At 33.2% G+C, this 12,344-nt stretch overlaps 1 protein-coding gene across 4 annotated transcripts; it reads right to left on the bottom strand.

The window, feature by feature from the left end:
* Nucleotides 1-3,607: 3,607 nt before the first annotated feature.
* Nucleotides 3,608-12,282, bottom strand: LOC134691502 (uncharacterized). Of its 4 annotated transcripts, none has more exons than XM_063552037.1 (2): nucleotides 11,763-12,282; nucleotides 3,608-5,332 (listed from the first exon to the last, which is right to left on the bottom strand). In XM_063552037.1, exon 2 carries the CDS (start codon nucleotides 5,277-5,279, stop codon nucleotides 3,894-3,896), a length of 1,386 nt encoding a protein of 461 aa, XP_063408107.1. In that variant the 5' UTR covers nucleotides 5,280-5,332; nucleotides 11,763-12,282; the 3' UTR covers nucleotides 3,608-3,893. The 4 variants fall into 4 exon arrangements, with proteins under 4 accessions (XP_063408107.1, XP_063408106.1, XP_063408108.1 ...); XM_063552036.1 differs by lacking the exon at nucleotides 11,763-12,282 and adding an exon at nucleotides 8,372-8,767; XM_063552038.1 differs by lacking the exon at nucleotides 11,763-12,282 and adding an exon at nucleotides 7,795-8,119.
* Between the last annotated feature and the right edge of the window lie 62 nt (nucleotides 12,283-12,344).

Genomic DNA, 12,344 nt, shown 5'->3' on the forward strand with positions numbered 1-12,344 from the left:
TATTGATACATGTATATAACAGTTACATGTGTATATTAGTAGATCGATCATCTTATTCTACTATTTTACTAGTAAAGTGTAGTGCAAGTGCATGGTTGACACGTCACTCATTTGTAATAATTCGATTTTCGTAAAAGAAATGGATCGATTTGAGTAGACATTCGTATTTTCCCGCAAACATGTTTAATCATCCGTTCCTTGAGATTACAAACGTTCTTTAAACATTCTTCCACCTGCATGTGCATAGATAGTAATGATTTTTTTATACTTATTTGTATATACATATAACAAAACATTTCAGTAATATTATTAATTTATCTTGTAAAAGCATTTGACGAGTATATCCATTGAAGAAATGAATTCATAACAAGCAATAAAGAATGTTAGTTTGCACTTGATGATGTCTACGTATTCATCATGTTTATAGTCCTGTTATATTATATTGTCATTTCAATGTTATATTTAACATTGCCATTAAAGTGCGAGGTTTGGCATGTCACAAAACCAGGTTCAACCTACCATTTTCTCCCTTTTAAAAATGTCCTGTACCAAGTAAGGAAGATGGCCATTGTTATATCATTGTTCGTTTCTGTGTGTGTTACATTTTGACGTTGCGTCGTTTGTTTTCTCTTATTTTTTAGTGTAAATTCACATTGCGATAAGACGTGTCACGGTATACTTGTCTATCCCAAATTCATGTATTTGGTTTTGATGTTGTATTTGTTGTTCTCGTGGGATTTTGTCTGATGCTTGGTCCGTTTCTGTGTGTGTTACATTTCAGTGTTGTGTCGTTACTCTCCTCTTATATTTAATGCGTTTCCCTCGGTTTTAGTTTGTTACCTATTTTTTGTCCATGGATTTATGAGTTTTGAACAGCGGTATACTACTGTTTCCTTTATTATAGATCGGTTAAAAACCCAAAACGATTACGTAATGGAAATCTAGGCAAAAGCAAAACACCGGAATGCCCTCACGGTCTCCCTCAGTAATAAATGATATTATATTATGTCATGTACGATCACCAAGTTGTTTATTTCATTTACTTGACAACTACAGGGTTAGCATAATATTGGATTTTTTTTACTCGATTCTACAATCGTCAAAATTTACATTTTTTTTTCAGAGATTGTAGTGAGATACTGGCCTAGTGTTACTGTGGTATTTAACAGCAATTTATAGGTTTACCTCCAATTTTAGATAATTAATATGACGTCTTCAACGTTGATTGTTTGAAACTTATTGTATTGTTTTTATGCCTAACTATGATTTTCGATATTTGCGTCTGTTCGTTCGTCCGTCGTATCGTCCGTCCGTCCTTCCGTCTGTCACACTTCATGTTGAATTTTGGGGTTAAACATTTTTGTCAATGTAGTTGTTGAAACTTAAAATAGATTTTGCTTATGATATGATATTTTTCATCTTAATGCCAAATGTTAGTGTTCAGTTGACCATAGTTTTACGGTCCACTGAACACTGAAAGAAAATGATAGTGTGAGTGGGGCATCTGTGTACTATGGACACATTTCTGTCTTTCATGTGTTCCTTTTAATTTTAAACTGAACAGTATTGTGATCCAGCTGCTTTCTAATGGCATCTATAATGGATCCTAATGTAACATCGTTTGTAACATTCATTTTAATTGGTTAATGTCACCAATTTCCATAAAATCAATTCACAATCGATGCTATGAAAACGAACGCACAAGCGCAGACGACGAATAACATATTTTAATGTAAATTTTAAATTAATAGAATTATTATCTGGTGAAAACACAAAACAGCTTTGTAACTTGGGAAAGTATATACATTTCTCTTTTAAATTAAGAAACAGTTTATTGTAATAAAAGATAGTTTGTATTGATGAAACTTCTGACGTCATCTATTGTTTATTATGCGTATTGTTTATATTGTTTGTAATATGCCATATGTATACATTGTACATGTAATTGATTATACTGATGAGCCGTAAGGCTCAAAGTTAATAAAGAATTTGAATTTGAATGTATGTTTTAATGTTGTTTCTGTTAGTGTCATTAGAATGGAGATAACTATATTTGACGGTATCACCCACGTCGACAGAAAGCTTAATTTGCAACCATCAAATCACCAATTGATCGCGTTGTAGTTTAAATACAATACTGTTACATGTATCTCCTAATTGTTATAAACAAAGTATACGCACGTGGCTAGTGTTATTGATTTGTAGAGTGAAAACATTGGCCTCTTTCAATAAACCTACCATTTTATCCTTGGAGAAATTGATTTAAGAGAATATAAAAAAGAAGATGTGGTATGATTGCCAATGAGACAACTATCCACAAAAGACCAAAATGACACTGACATTAACAACTATAGGTCACCGTACGGCCTTCAACAATGAACAAAGCCCATACCGCATAGTCATCTATAAAAGGTCCCGATAAGACAATGTAAAACAATTCAAACCCTCTTTTTAACGAACATAGAGTTTTGAAGTACATTTGTTACTCGTATTCGTTGACTCGTGCATCGGTATTCATATATGTACCGGTTGTTTTCTGGTTGCTTGCTTTTCTTTTTTATGCTGTATGTATGTGTGTATTTGAGCGAGGTTTAATATAGCCTAAGGCTTTATTTGTTTTGTTTATTGGAGTGGGTATATCAGTTTTTGTCGAGGCTGCGACAAAAAGAAAGCTCGACATAGGGGTAGTGATCCGGCGGCGGCGGCGGCGTTAGCTAACTTCTTAAAAGATTTATAGTTAAGTAGGTGGAGGACCTGGATGCTTCATTCTTTGTATATGGATGCCTCATGTAATGAAGTTTCCGTCAGTCACATATCCAATGTCCTTGACCTCATTTTCATGGTTCAGTGGCTACTTCAAAAAAAAGTTAAGATTTTTTGTAATGTTAAATTCTCTCTTATTACAAGTAATAGGATAACTATATTTGGTTTGTGCGTACCTTGCAAGGTCTTCATGCCCGTCAGACAGTTTTCACTTGACCTCGACCTCATTTCATAGATCAGTGAACAATGTAGTTGTGTGTGTATCAGAGCGGGGTATACCAGCTCTTTGTATGAGAACAGGGTATAGTTTAGTAGGTTTTTTATTTGAGCGGGTAAAGTATAGAGGTTTTGTGTATTGGAGCGAGGTATACTTTATTTGATGTGTGAATTGGGTATCGGAGCCGGGTATAGTATAGCAGTTTTGTGTGTATTGTATTGTAATGGTGTATAGTATAGAGGTTTTGGGTATCGGAGCCTGGTATAGTATAGCAGTTTTGGATATCGGAGCCGGGTATAGTATAGCGGTTTTGTGTGTTTTGTATTGTAATGGTGTATAGTATAGCGGTTTTGTGTGTCGGAGCAGGGTAAAGTATAACGGTTTTGTGTGTATTTGAGCGGGGTATACTATATTTGCTTTGTGTGTATTGTATTGTAACGGTGTATAGTATAACGATGTTTGTGTGTATTTGAGAGGGTTGTGGAATAGAGGTTTATGCGAATTGCGGGAGAATGTCAAATTTTGGAAATTTGGTTGTAATGGCATTAATCATGGCGAGGCTATATTAAACAAAAAAAAAACAGTATCATTTAAATTTTATATATAGAGATTCAATAAATAATTAATTTTGTACAAGCACCACACAACATAAAAAATGTTTGAACTGTGATTAAGTTCAAAAGTAACAACAACTTAACAACAGTCAGTCTTTGCAGACGACACATGATTTATATTGAAAATAGTCCAGAAAATGAAAAGTTTACAACGAGTTGTTTTCCTAGCTCTATGATCACTTTGTTCTGTATTTTGAATTCCTCATCTATAGAGCATTATAAATAAATAATTATTCATCATATTTACATACAATCATACATATAGCACTAATTATTCATCCGCGATAGTACTACTTTTCTCAACTAAAGTTTGTGTTTGGGACAATGAAAAACGGATTATGTCTCTGAGCAAATCTTCTTTGCATTGATAATACTGTTGAATAACTTTTCTGTAATCTTTGGCTTTGATTTTCAAGTCTTTCCTTCAGACTGGTCAATGTTTTCAACAACATTTGTTTCTTGTAACCAGGTAGATGTCGTCTCAATCGCTGAGTTTCTTTAAAACGAATTATATCGTCTTCTTGTGCTTCGCGGATTTTTTCCTCAACGATCATTTTTTCAGCTCTAAGTTGACTCACTTTGTCTTGTAGACTGTTTCTGATGTCTGGAATCGTTCTAGCGGAATCACATTCTGCACATGCGCTATCAACAAGAGTTATATTTGATTCTTCTTCAATGTCGCTATCGGAATGTTCAGCATTATCGGAATCAGATGTTGAAGGGAATCGTGAGTCGCGGCTGAGACTTGAATAACCAGCATCGATTGATTCTTCCATTCGGTCAGGTCGTTCTGAAAACTTTGTCGAGTAAACCGGAAGTTGGTTTTCTATGGACCCTTCACTGCTGTATGAGCCAGTAGAGCTGGTATTGTCTGAGATTTCCATGCTACTGTTAGATGTATCGGATGATACCTCACTATAGTCCTCCAATAAATCATTGACAGAAAGTCTTTTAGCAAGTTTTACTGCCATTTCGTCGTCCAGGATATTGTCAATATTTTCTTCGTATTTGAAATCAATGGCGTAATCTATGTTTGCAAATCGTTCATTCAGTTCTTCAATTGTAGGAGAATTGAGTTCTATATCCACATCACCTTCAGAGATAATAGACCATCGATTAATGTTCAGATCAGTTAAACTTAGCTGTCTTTTTACACGCTTTTGTATCCTTAGATTGTCGGGTGCTGTCAGGGTAGATTCTGTAGAATTATAAGATTTTCCCGCCTCTTCAGCTAGGATACAAACGTTCAAATAATCCTGAGCGTTGGCACCTTCCGGTACAAGATCAATCAAGTCTTCTTCGTGCACAGATTTACGCGGAGGGATCCAAGGATTTGTTTTGATGCGTGTGCGCTCCTTACGGACTGAATTCAAAACTTTGTCTATATCGTCGAGTTCATATAGCACACCATTGTCGGTTTCTTCCTCGTCGTCTGAAATGGCTGTTCGCCGGTTTGTGATAACGTATTTGTTACGTGGAGTAACAGATGTTTTGTATCTACGAAGAGAGCAGCGAAGAGATATGTCCTGGGCGACGTCGAAATATTTGCAGCTGTCGGCGGCTATTACGAGGTTGTCATTGTCGTCGACAGGTGTAGGATGTTGTTCAATTGAAGCTTCCTTTGTCTTTTTCTTTTTACTTTTAGTCTTCTGAAACGACTTGAAACTTATTTGACGAAACTTCATCCTGATGAGCGAATAGCTGTCTCACGTTTAGAAGAATCTATCAATTTGAAATCCTGAAATTATAAAATTATATTTGTTATGAATATATAAAGTAAAAATTGAATGCATACAGAAAAGTATTTTTTCATACAGGCGAAACATAAAATCCTGCAAATGTGTTGCATTTAGACAATATGGATGTCATTGGTCTATTGCCGCAAAAAAAGAAATCACTTGAATGACATTGTAAGTGATGCCATCAAACATAAACAGGTAATTTTCAAAATACTGAGAACTGAGATTAATAAATAAATAAGTAGCAAAAGAGTTTCTATCACTTTCGCAATCATATTGTGCATACCCCCCCCCCCCTTTTTCACGTCTTGTAGCGAACAACCTAATCAACGAAACTGCATCAGTTTACCAACAACGATCAATCAAAGTGATGTATAAGAAAGGGGCCTTTTATAGCTGACTATGCGGTATGGGCTTTGCTCATTGTTGAAGGCCGTACGGTGACCTATAGTTGTTAATGTTTGTGTCATTTTGGTCTTTTGTGGATAGTTGTCCCATTAGCAATCATACCACATCTTCTTTTTTATATACTACTCATATCAAACAAATGTGGCTGAGTTTCAGATGTATTCAATCATTGCAAACATTTTTTATAATTTTTTTTTGTGTTTTTTTGTTTGTGTTTTGGTTTGTTTTTTTTTTTTTGGGGGGGGGGGGGGGTATTCTATTATAATAATAAGTTTTTAAGAGGGATGTTTTTTAAATATGTATGGAATTTAGGAATAAAATCAAATGAACCTTGACTTAAATAATAGCTCGGGCCACATTGGTAAAATGACAAGTCATTATAAAAATTAAAGACGTTATCTAGAGGTGTCCAAGCCAGAATGTCTGTTTTTCAGACTAACTCATGAAGCAATGATTAATAGGCCAAGCCAAACATATCAAATACACATTTCAATTAAAGAGGGAAAATATTCAAATATATGGTTGTTACTGGAAGATATATTTGATAAAAGTGGTTTAACCTAATATCTCTTTTGTATTAAATCTAAAGAACATTACATAATTTGTTCTATTGCAGAAAATTTTACAGATAATGTGTTAATGCTCCCCGTTCATCTCTTCAGTCACATGTATAGTTACTCAAGAATATGCATTAACTATTTGCCACTGGACAATAAATCCATTTATAAAGATCTCGGCCCGTATCAACATAACGTTGCTTAAGTAAAGATTTGTTCCGAACGGACGTTTTTTTTCTACATATCCTACAATTGGATATCTTAACTTACGGTGTTTTATGCAAATCAGCAAATTTATTAAAACTTTTCGATACTATCAGTTAACGGGAAACATGATTTAAAATACAAATACTCTAAACTTTTACATACCTTGAAGAATTTCTAAAACTAACTATCTAACTAAGTATACACTATAAAGTCTTCTGTTGCTATTTAGATGATTTTGTTTTTTCGTAATATGAAAGTTTTGATGAAGAACAGAAGATGTTATGGTTTTATATACAAAATGGCAATATTAGAGATGAGCTCATTTTCACCTCCCCACTGAGTAGCTCATTATGACCCCTATTGTCTTATAGAAGCCGACTAAACGATCAACAAGCCAATTGTCATCTATTAACTCATCGTTAATTGGCGTACAAACAGACCAATCATGTCATAGCTACTAATTAAATTAAAATGTCAATTTCTTAAATTAAATTTGCAGGTAAAATTAGCAGTGAGATGTTTCTCAGTATATTTAGTTTTTAATTTATTTATTTATTAATGAAATGCACATTTTAATGAAGCGGTCTCGCTGAGAAAGTTCTTACAAATTGTTGAGAAAACAAGTACACTCAATTATACAGTTTGAATTGCTCCCATACATGATTTAAAACTGACTTTACTATGCAATGCAATGATATTAATTCAAGTTTAATGGATGGTGAAGAATCAAATCGTAAGGAAAACAAGTAGACTCAATTATACAGTTTTAATTGAGGTGCGCAAAGATACACTGAGAAATAGGATTCAGGTACCGATGTTAATTATCTTTGATTATGCAAATGGAATTAGTTTGTGCTGTCACGGAATAGAAGTTCCTTCATAACATAAGTTCCAAAAGGAAAATATATTCTGGAATATTCTTTCCACAGGAATAAATATTACAGTATATGTTCCTAACGGAATAAATGGTATAGAATAATTTGTTCCAACAGGAATAGATATCATGATAATGTTTATAACAAAGTTTCCATTGGAACTTCTGTTAGGCGGAATACATATACGTTGACAGTGCAACATCAATTTCCACGCAAATTATAGTGAAACCAGAGATATATAAATATATATGTGTGTTTAGTTTTCTCTGGTTAAACATACGTGAGATATTTGGAAAGTCAATCTGTTTATACGGCAAAAATCGTCATTCAAAATTATTGATCAAATGAATATGTAACCAAAGACTGCTCAATTTATCTATGTTTTTACTTTGAAAGTTTAAATACAATTTTTACCTTAAATTTGCTGAATTATATCCTTATTTCAAATTTAACTTCATCTAAATTCCGTATCCAACATCTCTTCTCACCGCATAGTTTTACGTTTTAGCATATGGAACGTTAGGCGGCTTAAACTTAACATGTGACTTACAACAGAGTTATAATTTAGAAGTATTCTTTCTTAATATCATTGAACAAAAACATTTACACAATTAACCTTTTTTGATGGTATTATCTAACTCGAGTTATCTGTTAATCCGACTTAAAACGAACCGAAGGTGATGGGTATTATGTACATTGCTATTCATCCATTTTGTTGAGCAAAGAGTTTGAAAATAGGATTAAAATTCTATAAAGTCGGTAAGTGTGTATGTTTGTTTTACAAAATGCCGACACAGATAATTAAACAATTAGATTTACTGAAAATCTTCACCTGGAATTTGACAAAATATTATTAATTTATATCAACATTAAGTTGTATTCTCTTTTCACACTCTATTTCTTAAATTTTATTTTATATTTTAAAAATAATTTGAAAGTGAAGCCTGTTGATAATTGTCTTATATATTTTAATTGATTTTTCTTTTCCTACCTTGAACGCCATGCTCATTAATTCCTCTATAATTAATTTTATATTTCTTAATTGCCTTCCGCAATACACATCCCGAAATTGTTTGTTCAGAAGTGCATACAGCTGTGCAATGCACAGAATTAGTTAACCGGATTCTCTGCTTATTTTGACACCGGATATAAATATCTGTACTTCTCTTCGTTACGTGAAATCAATCAAAGAATTGTCTAACACTGTTTTGTCAAATTATGATAATTTTTCAAACAAGCAGACGACAAGTTTTCCATTTGCTGCGGAGCTGTAATGATTACCATGGTAAGGAATATCGATCGATTATCGGAACGTGTTGCTTTCTGTTAATAGAACGTAATTGGTTCCATTCTCTGCGAGTGTTGTGGTCAGCTCGGTGGTCAGCAATAAGATTTTATATTGGCTAAAATCCGGGTAAATCGAGCAGACCTCTATTGACTACAGGAGTATTATGCTAGTTATTGTGTTATGTTTGTAAAGATGTCTAATTAGAAATTAGTATTTATTGTCATGTCAGTTCTTATTCAGACGCATTTATATTTCAAGCGAGAGAAAAAACAACGGACGGTTCCAGAAATTGTAAAGGAATAATAGTTTCCAAAAATGCGATATATATGGTATATTGCCGCCATTTTTTGACGATTTTATGCCAATTAAAAAAATATCCACAAAATCGATAAAAGTGGGGTGGTGTATACTCTCAACATCCCCTTAATTCGAAACTGAACGAGGATTAAGATACGAAAATTATCGCAAACTTGAGAAATAAGGAAAAAAAAATCCTTCGTATATTCCCTTTAAGGCCGAAACGGTAAACCATATTTAAAACTAAAACTTAAAAGAAACGAACATCTTGGAAATTTGATTATTAACATTATAAGCCTTGGATTTTAGTTTACACGCGAAACCAAATTGAAGAAAGTCAAATAATATCAAGCAACATTGTCGCAAGAATGTAATCGATGTGACTTGAACATGGACCTTTCAGTATAACTGTGGCGGATACAGGGGGGGGGGGGGGGGGGGTCCGGGGTTGGACCCCTCAGTTTTTTGGACGATCAATGGATTTAAATGGTGACATGCAGTTGGAACCCCCTGCATTGTGGTCATTGTAGTGCATGTGCTCCTTTGTGGTGTATTGTACTCCATGACTATATGTACAGCATTTGTCCTGGGTTAGGACCCCCCCCCCCTCCCCATTTTTAAAATGGCTGGATCCGCCACTGGTATAATTTATTATTTATAACATAAATAACAATGTGAGTTTGCTAATATATACTGTAGTTGATTCATTACTCAGACCACGAAAGAAATAATTGATGAACATTAATAATGTGCCATTATAAACTGACGTCCATTTTCATAAAAATAAAATTACGACCAGAAACCTACTGGGAGAGTTTTCCTTTCTTATAGCGGATATTAAACGACATAGTATCAATTTCTATATATAAACTCGTCATTCCTGCAGCCAGATAGATTTATAGCCTACATACAAATATTCAATAGATTTTACACTATATAGAGGGCCCTCATGGGGTTTTTGATTATGTGATTACTTGGCCCTTTTTATTGATGATTATTTGATTATTAAGCCAAATATTTCATGATTATTTGATTACCTAGGACTGTATTTTTAGTTTATGATTATTTGATTACTAAAGATAAGCAAATATTTAATGATTATGTGATTATATTGGCAAAAAAATGGTGATTATGTGATTACTAGGACCCCCCATGAGGGGCCTCTATATAGTATGACTAACCAATGGGAAACTATTATCTGTAATTTGGGTCCACACCGGCTTAATAAATTGCATATCGTGTACTGATTTCAAGTACACATACACACACACAATTACAGTTTACAAATTCAGTAAAAATATGTTTGATAAAGTCATGAATTTAGTAAAAAAAAAAATTTATTACCAGTCATAATTATATGCAGAACTTCAGAAGCAATACACACTGGAAGGTCAAACTGACATCCAATAATAATAATTCAATAGATTTTACAACTTCCATTACAGAGAGGGGATAGGAGGAGTCCTGATCCCGAAATCCTGGGCTTAAAAACACGAAATCCCCAGGTCCCGTAATATTCGAATAAAAGAAAGAATTCCAGGATCCGGAAAGGGGCGATCCCGAACTTAAAAAACACCCGATCCAGGAGTGCCGATTAAGGTTCTATCCCCCCTCATCACAGAAGTAAAACACATTTAAATGTCAAATTAACTTCTTCAGACTCGTGAATGATTACTATAAAACTTTCCCATGCAGTTTCTGTCGTGTTAAACTATATTGAATTATGTAATTCTCATAAAACCCATTGTTATACCGAACAATGAATTACTCATTCCCGCCCATTAACGGCGGTCTAATTTAAGAGTCTAATTTCTATAATCGACAAGTTATCACTTTCTCAATAAAGATTTAATGCATTTAGAAACAATATCGAAAGTTATATTTCTACATTTTGAATGCATCCACTAAACAAGTGGGAATTTCACTAATAAAACTTCAAAATTACGAAAAATTTAAAAATAAAATCGGAGAATTGTTTATAAACACTACAACATCTAGATTTGCGCTTTAGTGTGAGGGGTGCAAGAACACACACCTCCCACGACTGTGTAAATAACCATATATAGTGTCAAATTATAAAATTCCAAAAAAAGTGCCAATTCTCTGATATACAAGAGAAATTTTACTGATATTAACACCGAGTATCCCCGTACACCGTGTATCGCCGTTCACCGGTCATTGTCGATAGATGAATTTCTAGAATTTTCAATTTATTGAAAATAGGTAATAACGCACCGGTCGCAACGATATTTCAAAAACAGAAAATGACATGTCATTAATATAGTTTGTGACTCTTTATTTTATTTGAATGAAATCATATCTAAAAATGTTATGATTCAGAAACCAGCAAGGTTATAATTTAAAATTCAACTTCCTTAAATTCCAGCTCAAGTTTATTGAGAATAAAAAAGATATAAATAAATGATGTGTAGTTTGTTTTGCAATTTACTATACCAGATGATGTATTGTAAACTCTGCAATTATATTTTTAAAAAAATGAGAAAAATGACTATTAAATAATCATTGAATTTTGTTTATTGAAATCTTATTTAATCTCTGTTGAAATCTGACAAAAAGCAACATACTATCTAGAACGTTTATATGAGTCACGAGTCAATTTGCAATGGCCTGTGTAAACCTATGTATCGACATACTTCAAGTCGAACAAAAGTTGTAACACGCAACAAGTGCTATTTGCTCATTGCAAACATGATCTTCAAGATGCAAATATTGCAAAAAATAATAAATGATGCCAGAAAATGGCCAAAAAGAAGTAAATAATAAAGTTTCTACTAACCTTTTTCAGTGTTTGTCACTATTGATTTATCCACATCAATATTAGCTTAGTAACTTATATCCGGAGCTTTTAACCCAATACACAAAATCATAGACATCAAATAACTCTAGAGAAGTAGGAGAATCGATTTATCGCCGCTGGAACCAATGAGAGAGAGATTGTAACACTATCTAAAGTTATGGAATATTTTATATGATGTATATTTCATGAGAAAATTGTTCCAAACTATTTTTCAATAGGAGATAATCGAATGTCAGCAGTGTGATATATGTGTGTCCTCAGTGGCGTATTGTTTTTGAAATATTAATTTTAGTAATACGATTCGTACTTAAATATAAAGCTGAAGCAATATATTCAATTTATGACAATTATAAAACAATGTAACATATTTATCTATGTTTATGCCCAATTATGTGTAATTATGTTATTATCTATTTCCGATAAAATTACTACAAATCTTTTACACAAATTCGATAATGTTTTACATCCGACTTCTGGAGGTCAGTGATTGTTTTAAACGACCTTCAGGACATTTTAAAAAGATGTCATTCATAGAAGTTTTTAAAAATAAATCTTAACGTG

This window comes from Mytilus trossulus, chromosome 11 (assembly GCF_036588685.1).
Source record: "Mytilus trossulus isolate FHL-02 chromosome 11, PNRI_Mtr1.1.1.hap1, whole genome shotgun sequence".
In the NCBI taxonomy this organism is placed as follows: domain Eukaryota; kingdom Metazoa; phylum Mollusca; class Bivalvia; order Mytilida; family Mytilidae; genus Mytilus; species Mytilus trossulus.

Coding starts and splice junctions, on each gene's coding strand:
- LOC134691502 (XM_063552037.1), bottom strand. CDS start 5,279: ATGAAGTTTCGTCAAATAAGTTTCAAGTCGTTTCAGAAGACTAAAAGT.